We start from the raw sequence: 21,377 nt of genomic DNA, 5'->3' as shown, positions 1-21,377 counted from the left end.
TTTCCGCCAAAAATATTCTAAAGATGGCGCTGTAGTAAACAACTAAGCTGGTAAGTGCCTGTGAACTATCATTTTTAATCAGAACACAGCTGTGTTGGTATGGTTGGTTGAAAGGGTTTTATTGCAAATTATTAATTGGGCTGAGAAGTCAGGAAGTAACAATAACTATACACAATGAAATGTCCTTGGGACATCGTGCTCACATGGGAATGATTTAGTTTTAGATGAAATGACGCATGGAGGTTAAATTGACTTTTTAATATGACAAAATATGGCACTATCAATGACACTTTTAGAGTTTGACTGCTGTGAACTTGATAACTAGGTCTAAATTAGGTCACAATTGACCTAAATTAGGTTAACTTGTACAGATGCCCAATAGGTTTCTACATATAAAATTTGAAGAATCTGTGACAAATATTGGTGAAATGTATCACCTTCAATGAAATTTTTAGAGTTTGACCTTTCTGACCTTGGAAACTAGGTCAAAGTCAAAATGTTATAAGCACAATGTTAAGCGTGATTACATCAATCAATGCTGCATATTTGAGGATCACACAGTGACCGACATTGAGTTTTATGACCTACCTACTTACACCTGAAAAGTACGTCACATTGACCTGAGTTTTTGTTGATATGTACAGATGCCCAATAGGTGTCTACATATCAAATTTGAAGACTCTAGGACAATTACTGATGAACAGGCCACCTTCGCTGAAATTTTAGAGTGTGACCTCTATGACCTTCAAAAGCAGGTCAAATCAAAAACCTGTACATTATGTCATGTAGTCTCATCAAAATTATTGACAGTAAAAATGTCATGGTTAACTAGATATCGGCATTCATGAGATATTGACAAAATAAGATTTTCAAAGATGGCCGCCTGGAGCCTAGAAAGTAGGCCAAATGGTGATGACTTTTTGTGTGTCAAGTCATTTTGTCATAAGACATCCTCACACCAAGTTTCAACTTTATAGACTCAATGGTGAGCAAACTTGTCATCATTGTTGACGGCCGAACGGACGGACCAACACGGATGGCGGACGGACCGACCGACGGACCCACGGACAACGGACGATGGACAAGACGTGATGATATAAGCCCCCCAGGTAAGCTAAAAACTAAGTTTTGGAAATTGTATCGTTTTGAAACTTAAATCGTATTTTAGGCCAATGACATGGTTATACCGTACAACATAAGATAATGGACTTTCATCATACAAAATACGTGAAATTGTACAGGGTAGGCAGGTCTGTAAAGGGCCCAAGGGTCAAACTGTGATGAGGCTTCTAATTCCGTTAATAAAGAAGCCAGCGTAACCACAGCAGTAAAGATATTGATCTTTCATAAGCATGATAAGTGCGCATTTACTGTTCAAATACTTTCATTTCAATGAAACTAACAAACTACATGTGATTCAGGCATGATACAAATAAATTTACAACAACATATATATAAGAGTTGGAATCTGTGCTGATGGATAGGCTAGAATTGTACACAGGAACCTCCCTTAACAGGCACCACTACTAGCAAAACTCCCTCTCTATCAAAGACAGTGATTTTGGTCCTTTCTGTACAATTTGTGCCAGGAGCTTTAAAAGGACAACTCTGTATTGAGGACAGCATGTGTCCTTCATAGAGAGGTTCTAAGATACTACATTTACGTATGCATCACAAAGATTTTACAACAGTTTTAAAACTATTCTGAAAATGAAAAGGATATGCACACCCTGACTGGGTAAATGCCAGGTATCTCAATGTAGATGAAACGGCCAGGGGCCATTGTGCTCATTTGACCTCTGTGACCTTGAAAATTAGGTCAAATCAAAAACCTGTGTTGATCCTTGCTAGGAGAACCTACCATAAAAATGTTATCGAAAACACATCATTCATAAGAGAGATATCACACTTTTTAGGTTTCCACTTCTGGCCCCCTGTGGCAAAGTCAAGAATCATATCAGACCGAAATTCATTGTTAGAGGTCACCTGACCTAGGGGGTCCTGTGTACAAAGTTTCAAGTTCATAGCTCGAGCGGTTAAGAAACGTGCCACTGTTTTTGAAACAGGATACAGACAATGACGACGACGGACAACGACGACGACGCTGGACGACGGACACAGCGGTGTTGTATAGACTCCCCTACGGTGAGCCAAAAATCAAAAACATAAGATATAGGTTCAGTGAAAAGAATTTCTACAAAATATGTTCTATAATTATGCAATGTTCTGTGACCCGTCACAGCAAAACCAGGAACATGTCGCTCTGAGCTTGGCAGGTTGAGACGACTGGTTGTTCATTTCACTGTTGTCCGTCTTATCTGGGCACATCAATTTGTTCTATCATCATCTCCTAGAATCATTTAGGATCATCTTTTGTGTGACACACGCCACTCTTTGCTGTGACAGGTCACAATTAAATTAGGAAAGGACATGGGCAAATTATGGATGAACATAAAATAACATCATAATTCATAATGCATCAATGAACGTAATACACATATACTTACATCAAATGAAATATATACTTACATCACGATGAAAATATCTCAACTCAAAATATAACACAAAATCAATGACTAAACAACATCAATGATGACAAATGCATCTTACTTGAGAATTGAATTATACCACCTGTTGTGAAAAGAATAAGAGAAGAATTTTAGAAAGAAATATACCACAACCAGTGAATTATGGGATAATAGCAAGAATTGATAAAGACTGATCTTTATCACTTCTTGATAATAGAGAGGTTGTGCACCGTCCTGAGTTGCATTCGAATTAAACGTACTGGGAGCGGGACTAGGTGTAGGGGTGTTGAAAAGCATGTTGGGCTCATCCCACCAGAACCGACTTAACTAAGGTCCTATTTATGTCAATGTAACGTCATTTGACTCGGCATGCAACAACGTCTACCACAGATTGACATAGACTTCAAAACATGATGAATCCCCTCTGTGTTCAAGGTTGTCAAGTCATTTTCATGACCAAGTATACCTAGGAGGATTGGAAAACACCACTTTAACTGATGACATGATAAAAGGGCATCACCTCAGAGTGGGTGTGGGAGTCAGGACGGTGCATAACCTCTGTAATACAGATACAGAACCCCCTCCCCTCCACCCGCCCACCCACCCACCTCCTTCCATTCCCCCAAAAGATTATAGAGAGGTATGAGGAAGTGATAATCTCTGTAGATGGAGCAGTTAGTCATGTACCTATCACAGCCTGTGCAAACTTCATAACTTCATAAGTTTCAAAACACTCAAAAGAAATTTCGTCAAAATAATAATCATGAATTATAGCTTAATTTTTTTCAAAAATTTTCGCAGATTGCAAAACCAAATAGGCGGGAAATATTGGTAGTTTGTATGTAGCACATGGCTCATCATTATCAATTCTAAATATTGGCGCAAGAGAATTTGCGAATATCACTGATATAAAACTTTTGCATTATAGATTAGCTGGTGTTACCATGGCAACTACGTTATCATCAAACAGTTGTGCGGGATGGATTCTGTTTATCTATTTTATTGAAGATGTTCAAAAGCCTGGCGAGCGTGGCCAGGCAATTCCAACATGCTCATCACCAATTGGGATTTTGCCATTTAGTCCATTTAGAAAATTGGATATGAAGTAATGTATTTGGTATGTGCTCTCTGCTGTCCCATTTGACAAATGGTTCAATTTCCTGGCTTCCAATATCATGTGGGCTTTGAGAGATAAATGCTGCTGAAACATATTTTAAGGGGGACTATCAGCAGTGATCATATGGGCCAGATTGAGTTTCTTGAACATTTTTGGTAACAGTATATACGATTGAAGCCCATATAATTTAAAATTCTCATTACCTCTATGATGTAATTATCTTTTTTATTTTTATCACCTACTGCACGTATCCATTACCCCCAGCGACTTATAATTATAAATTAATTCCAAAAAATTGCAATGCATTGACTCACTATAAAAACGTCATGCCTGTTCCTTTAGAATTGAAATAGGAGGCCTTCCTGACCACTGAATCCCTTGAAGACTTTTGACAAAATCGGCAAAATGACACTTCCTGTTTAAATTTTTCAGCCAAAATTACGATCAAAAACATATTTTTGGTGACTTTGGGGGTATTTGCCCCTGCCCCCTGCCCCCAACCCCCCCCCTTTGACCTGATGAGAAATGTGTCAAAATATTAAGTGCAGGAAGGTCCATGGCAAGATGGGGTATTTGCCCCTGCCCCCTGCCCCCAACCCCCCCCCCCCCCCCCTTTGACCTGATGAGAAATGTGTCAAAATATTAAGTGCAGGAAGGTCCATGGCAAGATGTTGTTCAGCGATCAGCACCACCCCCCCCCCCCCCCCACCCCACCCCACCCCCATCCCCAAGATCAGCCTCAGACAATGCACTCATAGTCACAGCAAAGGCCTGGGGCCTCTGCAGCAGGGGCCTCTGCAGCAGGCCAGGTCAAATGGCCAACGACTGGGAATTCCCGCCACTGACCAAAAATGTCATGGGCGTGGCAATGTCAAATAACTCTGCAATGAAAAAGAAACAGCCCCACCCACCATTCCCAAAATATGTCTCCTCTCCCCCACCATGCTGAAAGTATCCCCACCGGAGAAATACACTAACTACATACACAGCATGCACATACACAGAGCAACAGTGTATCTCATTACTTACTACTAGCCGTCATCTTTCCATGTGTGATGGCGCGCTTTTGTGACCGATAGAATATCTTAAACGCACGGCAGATAATGGGTATATCTTATATCTGACGGCAACACGGACCAAATCCTAGTGATTCCGATCGCAAACTAGTAATAAATCAGTGAGAAAGTTATCGATTTCGAAGATAGAGAAAATTGACAAATTCCACAAAATTGATTATCTCTTGGTTCAGTGAGTTGCGTACAGGTGGCGCTTTAGAATTAACGATGGCTCAGTTTCGTCAGTTTTCAAGGGTTCAACACCTTGAATCGGTGTTTCCTCTTATTAAGTTAGGATCTTTAGTCTTTCGACAGATTAGTAAGCCGTTCGCTAAGTGGCTACAGCGGCGAGCTAAAGACAATAAGTTCTTTCGCGAGTACTTCTGTATGAAACCTGCCCAAAGTAAGGCTTTATTTTTGTCCATCAATAGATACCTGTAGTGCTTTGTTCAATGCAATTTTTGTATGGAGGCTTTTGTCGGATGACTTGGCTGGAGGAGTTCATCACCAGTCAGCCCACTGTCATCATAAAAAGCTACCATAACATACACAAGTTATGCGTCATTGCCCAGACTTCAGCCCCATTGCTGATGTAACGTGTTGAATTCTCTTCTTTAAATCATAAATGCCATCTCTCTTTTTCAGCCTATCATTGGTTGGACACAACACTTAGGATGCGGATCCTTGGACTAGGATCAGCCAAGGATGTGAAGCCCCTTAGTGAAGAAATGGCTACAGAGCTAGGTGCCGAAATGCTCGGAGAAATAATCATATTTTCTGCAGCGGTAGCGACTCTGTATTTTGAATACTGGAGACAATCAAAAAATTCTCAGGCGCATGAGGACGAGCAGAATTCAAAGTTAGATGATTTGGAGCAGAAAGTTTCAGACATGGGATTGATGCTTGAAGAGCAAGATGCAAAAATACGTGAATTGACCAGAGCGACTCTTGATAACAGTAGCAGTAATAAAAGTCTAGCTGAAAAACTAGTTGGTGCCGTTATAGGTTCTAAAAGTGCTCCATCCAATACTAGTAAAGCTGCATGACCAGTGTAACTATTTTTAAGAAGCAGTAATGTGACCACAAATATGGATTGCAACGTTCTTGACAAAGTGATAATTGGGTTGGAATTAATCAGTGGATCTCCTGGACAATGTCCGAACTTGTGTTTGTAGTTCCCTGGGAATTGTTCAGGATACTTCTTTAGATTTTAGTTTGCTTGATGTTTGTCTTTGTTTGGGCATCTCAAAAGTAGATTGAAGCCTCATAAAACAAAATATTTTAGTCTCTCCTTAGTTGAACATCGATGTCTAATTTCCGATTTTAGGCAGATTTCAGGCGTTTCCCTCTTGGTAAATGCTGAATTTGACAGCTGGAATGGAAAGGTCTCTGTCTCAACTCTCTGTGGATATTTGCATTTTCAAAATTGGGCCAAAAGTAAGCATTTGAGAGGCATTTTTGTGCGAAATATGGATGACCCCCACCCCAGATGAAAAACATTTGTCTTTCTAGGCTTCAACCCACTTTGATATGCTCCCTTTCTGTGTGCCATAAGTGAGTTTAGAATTGGAAATTCATCTAAACCACTCTATTGTCCCTGTCCAACTATATCATCACAGAACCTTGTAAATAAAATAGCTATTTCTTAATAAAATGTATATCTGTCATAAGTTCTCTTTCCTTGATGAATGGTTTGAGTCCTTGAATGGGTAGGTCAAGGTACACTTAGTACACCTGTCCTTACTGAGGATCGGGTGCAAACACTACCCTTGGAACCTGGCTGTGGCATCCTTGATAAAGGCATAGAGTGGAGACACGGTGAAGAGCATCTCGAGACAACAGGAGACAAGATGCTGTGGATGTCTCAAGACAGCTGGGAGGACTAAAGACATGATGTGGAAGGTCTCGAGATGCTTGGAGCAACTTTAAAGACGATGCAGAGCAAATCAGGACAATGGATAGGACTGGAGACATGTCATGGAGCGTCTCGAGACACCTGGAGCAACTTAAGGTACAATGTGGAGCATCTTGAGATCATTGGAACAACTGGAGGCTCAATGTGGAGAATATTGGGACAACTTAGCAACTTGCGATGTCTCAACACATCTGAAGACATGATACCAGTATTATGGAGTTCTGATGGAAGAATCAGTAATTCTGTTCTCGTCTCCAAAGGTCAGGTAGGTTGCCAAGTACCTAGGAAATGGATTTGCCGACAGGTTGGAAAACCGTACCAGGTGGGAACATATTTTTTGAGATCATACAACTGGATGGGCCAGATTGTGATACATGTACTCCTCATGGTTTGGGGAGGTTGTGATGGTCTATATTCTCGATCGGCCGAGTCCAACTGTTTTTGGTGTGGTCCTACATCTGGATAGGTTGGGATGGCGTCCTTGATATGGACGAGTTGTGATGCACAATTTTGTCATGTCAAATTCAGTTATTCAGTGGTTACTGCAGTTGACATACATAAGTTGTGATATACATACTTCAATCCTTTTCATTCTTGATGAAAAATGAAGGGGGGGTCAGCATTCCTTCCTTATAAGAAAATAAAAGAACACCAAAGACAAAGTAAACCTAACTATACATTATTATCTCGACAACAAGGCACACCAGAAAGCATACATCAGTCCAGCTGTATCATATTTACAATCTCTCAACCAATAAGAAAGCTTAAAATCATCTATGCCACCAGGGCAGTAACTACACTACTACTATGTGTCATGTACATTTTGATCACATTCAACATTTAACCATTGATGAACAGAGTATATATTTTCTGAAGTGAGAAAAGCCCAGATCACATACCAGTAGGCCTACCAGTACATCAAATTTTTATTTTTTCCCGATTTGGCTTCACAAGTACCAAATCAGGGGACATTTCCTCACCTTGACCTCTGTTCACCAGTGGTTGAAAGTAAACAAAATCCTTTTACATTAATGAGGACTCATGCATAACATTTTTACTCTGCATAATAATGGAATGTTTTAGAAGCTGAATGAAGGTGTCCTGTCGAAAAAATGTATACTCGTTAAAAATTTGTCAAAATATTCATAGTTGCACACTTCGAATTTACAAAACAGGTCATTAAAACTATTACAGTATCACTGACAATTACATTATCATTGAAGTAACATTTATTAGGCAGCATCTTAAAAATAGGTAGAAACCTAAAAAAAATTTCATCTGGGGCGGGGTCATCAGTTTCACCTCCCAAACTTTGCATTTTTCAAACTGTGAGACTGGCTATAGACCTGCGATGACCGTGGCAAACTAGCAATTATCGTCCCATGCGAGGTAGCAGCAATTAAAATTGCTTGTTTTCAAGTGGCTTTACGCTTCAGTTGAGAGGCATGTTACTCTGCATGTACTGCTGAAGCCGATTCAACCTTGCATCGATTTCTGTGATCTCTGCTGAGCGGTTGAATGCGTCTTTGTCTTGACCTGCAAGAGATAGTGTAAATGACAATTCTTAATCAAAGGCCTAGAAATTGGAGTAGTTTCTTCAGCTCGTGTGCTTCAGACCTGCTCCCTCATGAAGAATACAGAGGAATACTGGCCAAAGGACACCACTCCAACCACAGAACTCTGGGGTTCAACAGTGGAAATCTCCAAGACAGCCGACTTTGTTACCAAAAACAGACTGATTGTCTAGCGTGCAACTATTAGATATAAGACTCTGGCAAGCTGTTACTGGAGATTATCTTGGCTTGTATTTTTCTTGTTGACTACATGAAACTCTCTGGATACCAAAGCAATTTACACCATGCACCCAGAGCAACCTCACATCAAAGCTAGCCGTGAACCCCATTATCTAGGCCTTTTATGATCAGGACTCTCATCATGCACTGTTTGACTTTCCCTAATCCCAAGCACTGTCAAAATGTGGCTAAAGAGAGGCTGAATATTGTTCACCTGTGAGAGCAGGTCCTCAGAAATACATCAGCGATCTTACATGAACAGTTTCTACGATGACTTACCCATTGGAGGTCGATTTTCTTTTGAGGTCGATCCTTTCTTTTTATTTGATAAGATACCATTAGTGGGAGTGCTCGAAACAGTGAGGTGGTTAAGGCAAATATCAAAGATCACCGCATTAGTTAATTGGAAAAATTGACTAGATTTTTTTAGGGCTGGTAGCAACAACAACAACAACAACATCTGTTGTCAACAGTCGCAGTGGTGTTGTGACTATTCAGAATTGCTTCTTTTACTGTATGTTTCCAGGTCTGTCTCCACTGACTTGTTCGCAATAAAACATTATGACTTAAGAGTGTGCAATCACAACTTCATCTCCTCAAAATAATATTACACCTACATTAATTGTACTCTCAATATCATTTAATAAGAAAGTATGTTTCTATAAAGGATATATCTTGTGTTTCCCTCCAGATTTCTTTACGTTTTTATGGTATGGCTGGAAATGAAAGGAGAAATTTTACAAAAAATTTGCAGTTTGGACTTGAAACCCATCAAGGTCACAAGACAGCAGGATTCACTGTAAACGTCTTTTTTGGAAAAATTATAGAACAAATTTGTCCTCAATCTATTACAAATTGAACTCGCCCGCAATTGTGCAGTATTGTACATGTAGGTTCTTCCAGGGCCCGTAATATCCAACTTGAGCTTTTATTTCAATATACGTGGACAGTAGCCAGTGGTGGACTCCAGACCTCCTGCAAAAATGCAATAGGCTTATGATGCCGATAGTGATATCATGATGGATACGTTCTCTATGGCCGACTTACCACATTGGGGCTGTCCCAGAATGATGACGACGACGCCCTCCCAGGCCTTAGTACCTTCTTAAGTTTCCTGAAAGCATAAGAATAACCAAATGAAAGTTACCTAAGATCACACAGACTCCAATCAAAACGAATTCAGCCAATTATTACTAAGTTAGAGCCAGCGAGCACATCCTGGATTGAATACACTTACTTGCAAATAAATTGGGGGTGTATGGACATGATGAAGGAAAGTTATCTGGATTAAGACCGAGTGCACATAAATCTTGAGGAAGACCAATCTGTGCCTGACCAAGTCGCCTAGGCATACAATCATCAATCAAATAACAGGCCTATCATATTTATTCTTACCTGACCCTGCTTGTTGAAGAGTCTGAGGCAACATCTGCATCACTCTGTGAACCTTGGCTACCAACTGTATAAGAAGAAAACACATAATCTCATTAATCACATGAAGAGCTTACAAGTATACGTGTATCATACAACACAAATGCAACCCATAATCAGTCACACTAAACCTTCTACCCCAATGGTTGAGAAACTGGTGGAGATCTAATTGAGATATTCAGTACAGTTTTTGATTCTGAAGCTGTAGGCCTATCAGATCTAAAGATCCTGACACAAAAATGTTCAATATCTCAGGAAATGGGTCTCCCCACACACCTCACCTGAATTAGTCCTGAATCTGAACTTTTTGTACCCGCCATCGAATGTCCTAGAAATGCTGTTGACGTAGCCTGGCGATGACATGGGTTGCCTTTCAGAGCTTCCCGATCTTCTGGACCTTGCTTGTCTTTGGCTGGAAAAGTCAACATTTGAAAAGGTTGTAAGTTTTTTTATTTGGATTTCTAATTTCTTGAGTCTGGGGAAAAGACATCAAGGTTTACGTCATCAGATGTGCCACAACCTCACCTACTCATGTCCGTTTCCCTCTTTCGTCTTGCCTTCTCCTTCACATAAGCGGTCGGATCAAAGCGTGGTAACCTAGCACCTGAAACGCAGGAGAAAGATGAATATGACAGCATCCCAGTACTATAAACCAGAAAACTGGAGTTTTCCATGCCTATGCCCTTAGATCCTGCAGCTTGTAACAAGTTTGGTATCACTTGCTTTGTTTATAATATGTGTATACTGTAACATTGAGATAACATTTTAAATGTCAGTGCCTCAGGAAGGCCATTTCCGGGCCGAACATTTGTGAATTCATATGACTAGTGTTATTAAAATATCAGTTTATCACAACGGTGCAATACATGTATGAATAGTAACGAGTAAGGCTGGACTCATTTGCTGTCCATGTTGTCCTGCTTTAACAAGTTTACACACCTGAAGGTGACGCAGACGGCGATCTCCTTCGATTCACATTCCTGTCTTGCGACAAACTGCGCTCCCTTCGACTTCGCTCAATGGACGCACTCCGCTCTTGACGCCTGTCAGCTGAGGCACTGCGTGGGCGCCGCCGGTCCAATTGGGCACTGTAAGCTTGTCGACGGACGAACGACCTCTCAGCACTGGACGACCTCTCTCTGTCACGGGCGTAAGACCGCTCGCGTGAAAATGACCGCTCTCTGGATGCAGCTCGGCGTCTCTCCACTTCTTTCCTTGTAGAGGCTTGGCTGGACGCAGGAGACTTCACAGGTCGTCTGTAACAAGAAAACTACATTTGAACATTTTGCCAAGAAGCCCCTGCCAACAAGAGGTATACCAACAAAAGCTCCGTTCATGGAAGAGTCCCTGGCCCACCCCACACCACAGACACCCTATCCTGCAACTGATTTTGGAGATTTTTGAAATCTTCTAAAAAAGTATTTTCATTAAAAAAAACTCCTACCTACCTGACTGTGTACAAAAAGCTTTTATGCCCACCGTCAATCATTATTCACTAACCTTTTGTAAACTGCCAGTTCATTGGTCAAGCTTTTCACCCGGATGCGTAGATTTCTCTCAGCGGCTCGAATTTCTTCATACTACAACAAAATACAGATCTCTATCAATACGCTGTCTGTCACTATACATGTACACATGTAATGTTTGGAAAATCTATCCACTCAGACTTGGTAAAGTCAAGTGTAGTAATAGTTTAACAAGCAGACAAGAACAGAATACAAAAATATTTGAGAAATGATCATTTAAGAAAAGGGAACCAAGTTGCGAAAGGTGAACAGGGGATAATTTCATCCACTTGTTAGGCATTTACCCAAATTTACCCTTACAGGGATGAGACATTCCCTATTTTTTTAGGATTTCCATTTTCCTGCTCCTAAACATGGCTTAATTTGACAGCAGAAATGCCTCAGCTCTCTCTGTACAACTTTAGATTTATGAAATCTGACAAAAAATAAACATTTAGAGGCATATATTGCAAATTAGGGCAGTTCAAGGACAACATTTCCCATGAAAAAAGTTTTTTGCTCTACCTCTTCACTCAGCTGCCTATATTCTGCATTCCTCTTCGAAGACATCTTTTGATTTTTCGTTCTTTCCTTCAAAAGCTCCTCTTCAAGGTTTTTCACCATTGTCTTCAAGATCTTCACCTCTTTGGCCGCAGTACCTTTGGTTGTCAGTTTCATTTCACGACGAAAGCGGAGGTATTCCTCCTCCAGAGCGTCTTTTTCTTTCAACAGGAGATCATGACTGAAAATGTGAGTAGCACTTTATGTTGTTTGTCAACCGGTGCTTAAGATACATCTTAAACACCAGATGGGAGGACAAAATTACTTGCAGGGACTTGTGGGAGAAAGGAAACCAGGAGCAGATAGAACTGCAGGTCATGTGGAGGAAGTGGAACTGGCCCGGCCACACCCTCTGAGAGCCAAGGAACAACTTCACAAGACATGCACTCCGGTAGAACCTGCAAGGCAGACGGCGTCCAGCCAGGCCAGGGCCACATGGCGACTATCAAAAGAAAAAGATGCCAGGACGATAGGGTGAACTGGACCCAAGCTGGGGGAATGGCCAAGACAAATGGAAGTAGAATTATTTCATATTGATGATCATCTCTACCACAGGCATGTCAGAATCAATAGTGAGAGCTGAGCTAAATTTCTTTACAACTGACGCAGTGGCACAAAAATTGTAGACTTACTCTCTCTTCAGTTTCTCCAACTCCCGCAATCTGTAATCAGATGAACCCTGAAATATGATGAAAGAAAGAGATGCCATTTTCATTTACTCTCCGTGTTGGACAAATCATCGAAAAACCGCTGGAGAAAAATGTACTTCACGATATGATCAACTGACATGTTAGCATTTGAATCAGTATGTCTATTGAGTCAAAGAACTGGAGTGGCTGGCATACTGGGTATCATGTGTCCACTTACCTTTTGTTTGCAAAACTTCAACTCCGTTCTAAGCTGTCTAATCGTTTCTTGTAAGGCTCTGGGATCAGGTTTTCCCTGATATGGAAGTGGCAGAGGGTAATGGATCCTAAAATGAAATAGGAAAATATGAAACTGAGAAATGCTCAGATGACAGGCTTGGCAAGAATTCTAGTAGAATGGAAAAAACCCTTTGATCGAAGCCCATATCTTCGAGTATAATGTTTTAGAAAGATGTAATCTGAAGTCAAAGAATGCAGGCACCACTTGAATTTTCAGAAATGTGTTGATTTTCTTTGAGCAATAAGGTACCATGAACAGAAACTTCTTAGGAAAAATCAAGAATCATTGGTCACCTGATTACAATGCAAGTTATACAACCCAAGAATGAACAAAGATCTGATTTACAAACTAATTTCAATTTCAAACTGCTTACTTATCAAACTCCACAGTGTACGTCAAAATAAGGTAGCGTTTACTTGTGTTCATCATATGAGCCTTGGCACCAGGGATGGCCTTGGTGCCAACACCCGCTTTTCGACTTCGAAGTGATTCCAGGTCCGAGTATGTCAGGAGGTCTAATGATACAGCATCACTGGACTGGAAGTGAAAGAGGACAAAGATTTGAACGTGAAAATGGAGAAGATGGCCTTGCCCTTGGTAATGACAGTAGCCTTATGACAACAGAGAAATGTCAAGTCCAACTTCTAGCATTTCAGCCCAGGAGATCCAAACTTGAATAAAAAACAGAAATTACTTTCTGATAAACGTAACAACCTAACACCACCACGACTGAGGGACTCACCTTTGAAAGTGCTGTTTCAATCATGTTCACAAATATTGCAAACTGTTTGAAGTTTCCTGTTTTATGTGTCAAATCTTCTACATCTGAAAGACCCAAAAGTTGATCAAATGACAAAATGGAACATGGAAGTGGTAGTATTAGTAATAAGCTGAGTAATTGTTACTTGCAATTGCCAGATTGACAAGAAGTTGTGAGCCTTTGTAGATTTTGCATGCCATATCATATTTGTCAGGGGCAGGTGACCGGTATACCTTAAAGATTTCCTCCAGGGTAGGACTCCCAAAAACGTGAACGGGATATTACTGTGACCTATTATCTGAAAATGTGTTTTAGGCCACTCCAGAATGACTCCCACATTACGTAGCCACAGAGCTTTGGCCTGGGTGGCTAACTGTGATGTTGGTTCTCCTCTGCCCGATAATCATGGAACCAGGCACCTATCATGTATACTCACAGTTGGCATCAAATGTACCCCTCCACTGATCAGCAGTAAGTTTATCCTCCACCTCCAGCGTAACCGTGTCACCGCTTATCTGCATTGTGACAATGTACTCAATACCCCGAAACAAGTAGTGGGAGGTCACAGCACTGTCTTCGTCCATCTTGCTTTCTTTTGGCTTTACACTTACGTTACTTATACTGCAAAGAATAGTCAACATTTTCTGAAGTGGTCATTTACAGAGTAAAGTTCTGAATGGAATCTTAAGGCGACGGGACATATGATAGGTTTAGTCTAGTGAAATTCCAAGAGAAATTGCAAAAAGGAGAGCGATATGAAAAATCTCTCAACAAGAGCTCCATGCACGACATAGAAAATACAGCCGGGGGCGGTGCCTCCGTCTGACCTCTGAGCAATAGGCTAAATTGCATAGGGCTGAACTTCCTTGCTTTTTTAACCCCATCCTGATGTAGGCCTATGTACACAGAGTTGGATTCGTTGTCAATAGTACATTAGTAGTGGACAACTAAACGACTGGTGCACGGACTCCTGACTACATTTGTAACTTACTAACAGTTAATACAGTAAAGAGTAACTAATCTAAGCGACCCAACAATTAGAAACTTCTATTAAAAAGTTAGGTCCATCCATTTTTACGACGATTTGAATCGTTTTAAATGATGTCGTCCGACATCTAGCAATGTCCAGGACATGTGGCAAAGTGGGCCATTAGTTTTTCAACATGACTGCGAGCGAGTCAGTTCTGTAGATTGTTGACTGGGTATTTCGACTCAATCAACAAACTTTTTATTTTTTCCCACTCGGATGCACGTAGATTAATGCACAGAAAATGCACTGAAAGCACACATATTCGAGCCATTTTGGAACCGCAACATTTCTCAATCGATTTCATTTTGAACCAAACCTTCGATTTGTTACATTTTAGTGTGATGTAAACGAGTGCAAAATAATGAAACGAAACTGTCTATTTACATTCAATTCGCAATCTCCATTCACACTTTTATATCAGTTTCTTTCCTTTGTTTTTCAAATACACCGCTACTCAAAGCGCCATTTTGGAATAATCTACGACGCATGCGCTTAATCGCTAAACGAAACAGCGCGCCAAATTCAAAATTGGTGTAGTGTGCCAGAACAGATATTCAGAGCTTCTGAGCGCCTAAACAAGTTAGATAACAGCTTTAAAGACCTTTTTAACAGAAAATGTCAAGAAAAACATTCGTTTACTCTCTTTTCATGAGTAATTATTTGCGCCTGAGTTTCATCCGAGACAAGACCACCAATGAATATTCATAGCCGGTTGGAGGGTCGAGGCCTATCTATTAGACGAGTGCATGTTTTTTACTCTCAAGTACATATTTGGAGAGGTATTGAAAAAATATTTGCTGTGGCAAGTCTACAGATATAAAGAAATTATTTGATGAAAAAATTAATTTCGAATTTTGCTAATTGGGTAATAGGGGGCGTGTTTTGAGTTTTTTCTGCCAGTTGGCTGAAAAGAGTGGAAATATCAAAGTCTGTCTAATTTGTCGATTAAAAAAAAATTTCCGTGGTCAATCACCAATTTAAATCGCACCAGTTACTCGCAAGACTAACCCGTATATCATATCCGAATTTCAGTTTCACTAGTTGACGCATTCTTTGATGCGTCGCGGTCAAACATTGACAATTTAACTGCTAAAAGGCTTAAAAAATCAATTGTGGTCTTGTCTCATCCGGCCGCTCGGGCTGTGCAGGGCCGGAGATTCGGATAATTAACCCCTGATTTCCTCAGGTTGTATAGTTTTAGCTCGTAACCTTTTGTACGATCGAGGATAGAGGATAGAGGTTGCGCATTAGTTGATCCCCACACCAAATCCAACTTGGCGGGGTGGGCTATACGATTTGGATAACGGTGACTTCGTATATATCCGCCTTATGCAAAGGTCCAATTACATGTATTGTAAAGATGCTGGCGACATATCATAATAGCGTTTTAGCAATCCGGACAACTGTAGACCCCTAGCAGTTAGAAATTCAGATTGGCGTTATATAATGTAAAAAACACCAAACTAAATTAACCAGTTGTTCGGCATGTGGATGGTGTCCACCCGCATCCGTAGGGTATAGGGGTTGAGAATAGTGTATAGGCTTAATGCCCTGATGTATCGGTAACACCTGGGAAACACCATATTGACGCTCGAGCTCAGTGTAATGACATTGCAAATCTTCCAGACAACACGCGCGGAGGCTACGGAGGCAATACGGCTAGAAGTTCATAATGGGCGGAGGCTACGGAGACAATACCGCTGGCAGTTCAGTATTGGAAACACGGACTTTATTTAGATGATATGACCTGTATTACGAAGGTCCCAGTCATTCCGGTCATCTTATACTGCAAGCGGATTATACCGTTAGCCAACGCGAAGTGCCATCAGTCCGTTCGGAATGGGACTGCACGACCTTAATGAGCAGCAACTTCATGCAATCCTCATCATCACCACGCATCTTATAGTTGTGTTTCTGTTTTTATAAAGTATAATACACTATCTCGGAATAGAATGTGGTCCGGCAGAACATCGCTGTATTAATTTATCCTAGGACTTCATGAAGTTTTGCTCCCCACTTTAGCAGTCAATCAGTCACGGACAGTCTTAAGCCACGGACGACAAGACCACCGCGTCCGGAGTCGTTGACTTCGGACCAAACTGGCCCAAAATTGATGACTCGGAGAAATGCGCTAGTCTTTATTCGTTTTTGTTGGTTATGCTTATCATCAAGAGCATAATGAAAATATTTGTCTTGCTATACAGTACTCGAGCTCATGCATGGCCACGAAAATGCAATTCGTGACGTCACCACATGGGCCTGAGAATCATATCAATGTTAGTGATGCGGGTTGTAGACGGAAATATGGGCAATTTTCTACCAATTTTGTCTCGCTGTGAGAAGTGTGTGGGAGACCGTTTTATAGTTTATACCGGCATCAAATTATTACATAATTCAGTTTTCAAAAACCTGAGAGGCTAAGCGTGCGATCAACACATTTTATGTCGCACCAGAGAGAGAGGTGCACGCGGAGTTTTAGGTAAGCATCTCCATTTCTAATAATATACTCTGGCAAATTTTTCACCCAAAAGGACATTCATGAATTGATCATTAATGAGCACGTCAGAGCAATGTGAATTTTAACCTTGAAAGCTTCAAGAAGTTTAACACCTTAGAAATAAAAGCCCATGTGCTTTCGTGCATTAGTACTTTGTAATTCGTTGTGAAATTTGCGGAACAGCATCGCAAATGAGCGACCCGGTAAGAGAGATCGCAAGACAAATACTTTCCCACAAACAACTGACTGTCTTTTCGTCTTTTCAGGATGGGTTTTCGTCTTATTTTGTTGGCGGTTCTTGCCGTGTGCGTGTCCTCGAAGATCACCACATGGAAGGACAAGAAGAGTGGATGTTCCTACAATGATTATGGCTGGAAGAAGTTCATCGATTGTCATGGATTGTATCTCGAAAAGGTAACACCATTTTGAAGTTTATGCGGCTGGTGTAGTAGGAATAATTGACCCCCAAGTATAGAGAAGTTTCCTGCCACACAGCGCTGCATAAAGAGGTCGCGTCAAGTGTCGCACACAATCTGGACGCAGTGGACCGGCTTCGTCCCAACTGGTCCGGGCCTGATGATGTAACACATCATATCTGCTGCGGCTAGGCTGGTATGGTAATTGTGATATTGACAGTCGTTTCAAGCACAGTTCATTTCAAGATGAACTTTTAAACGCTTTTTCACAAAGTTGATTTTGATCAAAACAGCATGCGAAGTATCACTATGGGTGTGCATGATTGAGATGCTCATGTACCTACATCACTGAAAGTACAAGCTCTCCTCCCTGAAGGAGCCAAGGACGGGGGGGGGGCTTTCGGAATTCAAGGCCCACGAAAAAAAGTATTTTGGTCATATCGGGCTAAAAAATGGTACACACTGATGAGAAAGCTTAGTGATCCATTATATATCATTGCGCCAATTTCTGTGTGGGTTCTTTCATACTTTTTTAAAGAAAGGCTTGCGACATTTGACACCATTGGGATACGAATAAGCAGTTTGGAATTAGGTAATCAGGAAATATCGAGGGAATTCGACGCATTGTTGGTGGCCATGATGTTGTCCCGTCTGCTTGCCCGCATTTGATACTGCTCCGTCCTTCGCAAAAAGGCCAATCGTCTGTCAAAAGTAATACATTTTTCAAATTATGTCAAAGTGGTGAAATATTTTAATGGTTGTCCGAGTCATGGAGAGGTCACAATTAGGTTATCAGTGGTGGTATAATAGTAACCCTGCTTGGCTAGGAGATGGTTGCAACCCACATCTTTTATGTTCCCCTTTGGTTCTAAGTGGGGTGGTTCAGTTTACAAACTACGCATTGTAAGAAGCTTAGACTCCAGAGGCTGTCCATTCGGGTCATCCTGACCGTCGCGCGACAGGACGAACCGATCCACTGCGTCTGGAGAGTAAAGAGGTTCTGCTATTGTTCCACTTCAGTTAAAAAAAAGGGAGTTGAGCCATGTCTACTTTGGTAATAGGGGCTTCATGCCGGAAACGCATCCCCATTTGGTAATAAGCATGGCCCGATTTCATGGTTATCCGCTGAAACAGAAAAAAGCGAAACAACTTACAATGCGTAGTTTGTCACGTGAATCACCATGTGACAATAGTTTTGCTGTGTGAAGCAGCAAAACGCTGGACTGATAGGTGTAGTCATAAGATTTGATCGTTGCCAAATAGTTTTTCTGAGGACATCCTGGAAATGATAACCATGATGATGACATTACCGGTAGTTCGAGGATTTCGGAGGCCATCCCCATCGTGGCTATTTGTCTTTAAACCCTTCAATGTTGTGTATTTGCAGATGCCAACCATTGACTTGCCCGCAAAGTACAAAGATGATGTCCTTGATGAGATTGACGTGTCGTACAATAACATAGAATTCCTTGGAGCCAATGTTTTCAGTGGCCTCCCTAAGGCCAAGTTCATCAATCTCGAACACAACTTCATCAACAAGATCGATGATAAGGCCTTCGAAGGTTTCGCAGACGTCACAGAAAGGCTTGCCATGGACCACAACAGATTCGACAGCTTCCCTTTCGGTATCTTTCACCTAAAATCCTTAAAGGACCTCGGTCTGAGCTTCAACAACATCTCCTACAATGCAACAGACGACCTCCGCCTCACCTCCGAACCTGTCCGCAAGTTGGAGAAACTCACACTCAAGGGAAACCCCCTGAAGCAATTCTGGAACAACTGGAAGTTCGGCAATGATCTAATCAAGTTGGACCTCTCAGCTACCTTCATGAACGGATTCCCTATGACCGTCCAGTACTTTTCCAAGCTTGAATACTTAGATTTCTCCTATCAGGATTTCCCTTGGTCAGGTATGGTAACCAGGGCGTTGAATAAGCTGAAGACTTTGAAGACTCTGCACTTGAGGGGAGTCGGTCTTGAAGAGATCCCGCCACTTGTGTTGGAAGGTTTAGACCACCTGAGCGTGGAGTTCAACAAGATAGCGACGATTGAGAAAGACACATTCCAAGGCTTGTCAAAGTTGAAAGAACTGGCTTTAGATTGCAACCCTTTGAAAAACGTTGACCGTAAGGCTTTCACTCCGTTCAGGAAATCACTTGAGTATTTGTCCATGGTGGACTGCAATTATCCCAACGCACCCGCCCTGTTGGCACCACTGCAGAAACTCCGGGAGCTTCACTTGGCCAACAACAGCATCTCCGAGCTGAAGCAATACAACCTGGGCAACTTGGCCCACCTCCACCATCTGAACATGGACCAAAACGAGTTCACTGCTATACCACAAGGAATCCACCTCCTGACTGACCTGACAATTTTGAGCTTGGTTGAAAACAAGATCACGAAGATTAGACGCGGTGCTTTCGATGACATGGCTTACTTGAAGGAGGTCCACTTGGCTGAAAACGACCTCCAGGGTTTGAAGGGTCATGTATTCTTCAACCTCGACCGCGAGATTTCCGTCAATGTCATCCACAATAAGATTGAGAAAATTGACATCTGCTTGCTGTATTCAAACGTTGAGTACGTCGTCCTGTTTGAGAACCCTATTCAGTGCGACTGCGGTGCCTACTGGGTGATGAAGGAGGGACTGATCTATGAGCCATACCTAACCTGCAAAGGAGGCAAGGGCATGAAGGGGCTCACTTTCACCGAAATGGTCACCTATGTCGAGGAGAATGATATGTGTCCTGTGGAAGACAAAGAGGACCAGCTTTCGTACTGCGTTTAGATTGCCAGGAATAATTACATTAAGGGTTGACCACAGGAACCACCATTTTGGCTAGACCTCCAAATACTAAAGCAATTAGAACTCGTTCCAGATGAATATATTGCTCATTTAAAACCCGGGTGGCTGTTCTCTGGAAAACAAACTACGTTTGAAAAGAGTTCTAATGCTTTAGGATTTCAAGGTCTAGCCAAAATGGTGGTACCTATGGTCACAAGCCCTTAATCGTTTGCAGTTTGTCAAGAAATTATAAAAACAAGTCTTCACTAGATTATCTTTACTAATTCTTGATGTGAGCATAAAAGGAAGTCACATGGCGCTATCCATGACGAATTCCTTGCAAACTTTATTGTATTAGCCACGAATTAATTCTTTACATGTACACTATCGCCTTATATTATACTGTCAGTAAAAAGCTGCAGCCTGAAAGTAATGATTGTTTGTATCGGCGTTTCTTTGTGAACTCTGTCTCTCCTGAGATTCAGGATGTCGCCATTGGTGCGTCATAATAAATGAAAAGCAAGCAACCTAACTAATTGGGATAGAGACGTCGCAACATAGAATAAACATTACCGTCAAAACCTGATAGACAACATTTCAGCGGTTGTTGAGATAGAGAAGTTACAACCTGAGAGACAATGTCAGCGGTTGTTGAGATAGAGAAGTTACAACCTGAGAGACAATGTCAGCGGTTGTTGGGAGAGAGAAGTTACAACCTGAGAGACAATGGTGATATGAATAAAGACTAGCAAATGCTTTTAATCCGGTTTTGTACAGGAAGACCTAGTGTAAATGTACATGGAGATTTAGATAAAAGCATTTGCTAGTCTTTATTCATATCACTCAATGTCAGCGGTTGTTGCGATAGAGATGTCACAACCTGATAGACAATGTAAGCGGTTGTTTAGATAGAGAAGTCACAACCTGAGAGACAATGTCAGAAGTTGTTGGGAGAGAGAAGTCACAACCTGAGAGACAATGTCAGCGGTTGTTGAGATAGAGAAGTCACAACCTGAGAGACAATGTCAGCGGTTGTTGGGATAGAGAAGTCACAATT

The 21,377-nt window shown here is 41.4% G+C and overlaps 4 protein-coding genes across 4 annotated transcripts in view; 2 read left to right on the top strand and 2 right to left on the bottom strand.

Annotated features, from left to right (window-relative positions):
- LOC135485662 (synaptotagmin-16-like) overlaps positions 1 to 4,865 on the bottom strand; it is a 104,467-nt gene extending 99,602 nt beyond the window's left edge. Inside the window, exons 1-2 of the mRNA XM_064767992.1 lie at positions 4,675 to 4,865; positions 2,611 to 2,631 (exon numbers count right to left, since the gene is read on the bottom strand). Coding sequence (XP_064624062.1) covers positions 2,611 to 2,631; positions 4,675 to 4,687 — 34 coding nt within the window. The 5' untranslated portion in view covers positions 4,688 to 4,865. The remainder of the gene's footprint in view (positions 1 to 2,610; positions 2,632 to 4,674) is intronic.
- Positions 4,866 to 4,928: 63 nt separating this feature from the next.
- Positions 4,929 to 6,358, top strand: LOC135484963 (optic atrophy 3 protein homolog). The gene is made up of 2 exons (XM_064766681.1): positions 4,929 to 5,103; positions 5,346 to 6,358. Exons 1-2 carry the CDS (start codon positions 4,929 to 4,931, stop codon positions 5,744 to 5,746), a joined length of 576 nt encoding a protein of 191 aa, XP_064622751.1. The 3' UTR covers positions 5,747 to 6,358.
- Positions 6,359 to 7,278: 920 nt separating this feature from the next.
- LOC135484905 (centrosomal protein CCDC61-like) lies at positions 7,279 to 15,093 on the bottom strand. The gene is made up of 16 exons (XM_064766605.1): positions 15,007 to 15,093; positions 14,029 to 14,213; positions 13,575 to 13,657; positions 13,206 to 13,369; positions 12,773 to 12,878; positions 12,538 to 12,584; positions 11,870 to 12,086; positions 11,340 to 11,419; positions 10,779 to 11,095; positions 10,365 to 10,443; positions 10,121 to 10,251; positions 9,804 to 9,867; positions 9,456 to 9,522; positions 9,081 to 9,124; positions 8,688 to 8,767; positions 7,279 to 8,151 (listed from the first exon to the last, which is right to left on the bottom strand). Exons 2-16 carry the CDS (start codon positions 14,174 to 14,176, stop codon positions 8,048 to 8,050), a joined length of 1,731 nt encoding a protein of 576 aa, XP_064622675.1. The 5' UTR covers positions 14,177 to 14,213; positions 15,007 to 15,093; the 3' UTR covers positions 7,279 to 8,047.
- A 1,970-nt stretch (positions 15,094 to 17,063) lies between these two features.
- On the top strand, positions 17,064 to 20,704 carry LOC135484635 (chaoptin-like). The gene is made up of 3 exons (XM_064766270.1): positions 17,064 to 17,101; positions 17,386 to 17,533; positions 18,923 to 20,704. The coding sequence occupies exons 1-3, from the start codon at positions 17,064 to 17,066 to the stop codon at positions 20,321 to 20,323; spliced, it is 1,587 nt and encodes a 528-aa protein (XP_064622340.1). The 3' UTR covers positions 20,324 to 20,704.
- The last annotated feature ends 673 nt before the right edge of the window (positions 20,705 to 21,377 follow it).

This window comes from Lineus longissimus, chromosome 3, assembly GCF_910592395.1.
Source record: "Lineus longissimus chromosome 3, tnLinLong1.2, whole genome shotgun sequence".
NCBI lineage: Eukaryota > Metazoa > Nemertea > Pilidiophora > Heteronemertea > Lineidae > Lineus > Lineus longissimus.
The sequence above is the reverse complement of the archived record's forward strand: the minus strand, read 5'-3'. Positions and strand labels throughout refer to the sequence as shown.

Bases quoted from the DNA above. Each gene is read 5' to 3' on its own strand.
- LOC135484963 (XM_064766681.1), top strand. From the start codon at position 4,929: ATGGCTCAGTTTCGTCAGTTTTCAAGGGTTCAACACCTTGAATCGGTG. The intron at 5,104-5,345 runs GTAAGGCTTTAT...TCTCTTTTTCAG, and splicing joins CTGTATGAAACCTGCCCAAA to CCTATCATTGGTTGGACACA.
- LOC135484905 (XM_064766605.1), bottom strand. From the start codon at position 14,176: ATGGACGAAGACAGTGCTGTGACCTCCCACTACTTGTTTCGGGGTATT. The intron at 12,585-12,772 runs GTAAGTGGACAC...ATCATATTTCAG, and splicing joins TGAAGTTTTGCAAACAAAAG to GGTTCATCTGATTACAGATT. The intron at 12,087-12,537 runs GTAAGTCTACAA...TCACATTTTCAG, and splicing joins TTGGAGAAACTGAAGAGAGA to TCATGATCTCCTGTTGAAAG.
- LOC135484635 (XM_064766270.1), top strand. From the start codon at position 17,064: ATGTCGCACCAGAGAGAGAGGTGCACGCGGAGTTTTAG. The intron at 17,102-17,385 runs GTAAGCATCTCC...TCGTCTTTTCAG, and splicing joins AGGTGCACGCGGAGTTTTAG to GATGGGTTTTCGTCTTATTT. The intron at 17,534-18,922 runs GTAACACCATTT...GTGTATTTGCAG, and splicing joins ATGGATTGTATCTCGAAAAG to ATGCCAACCATTGACTTGCC.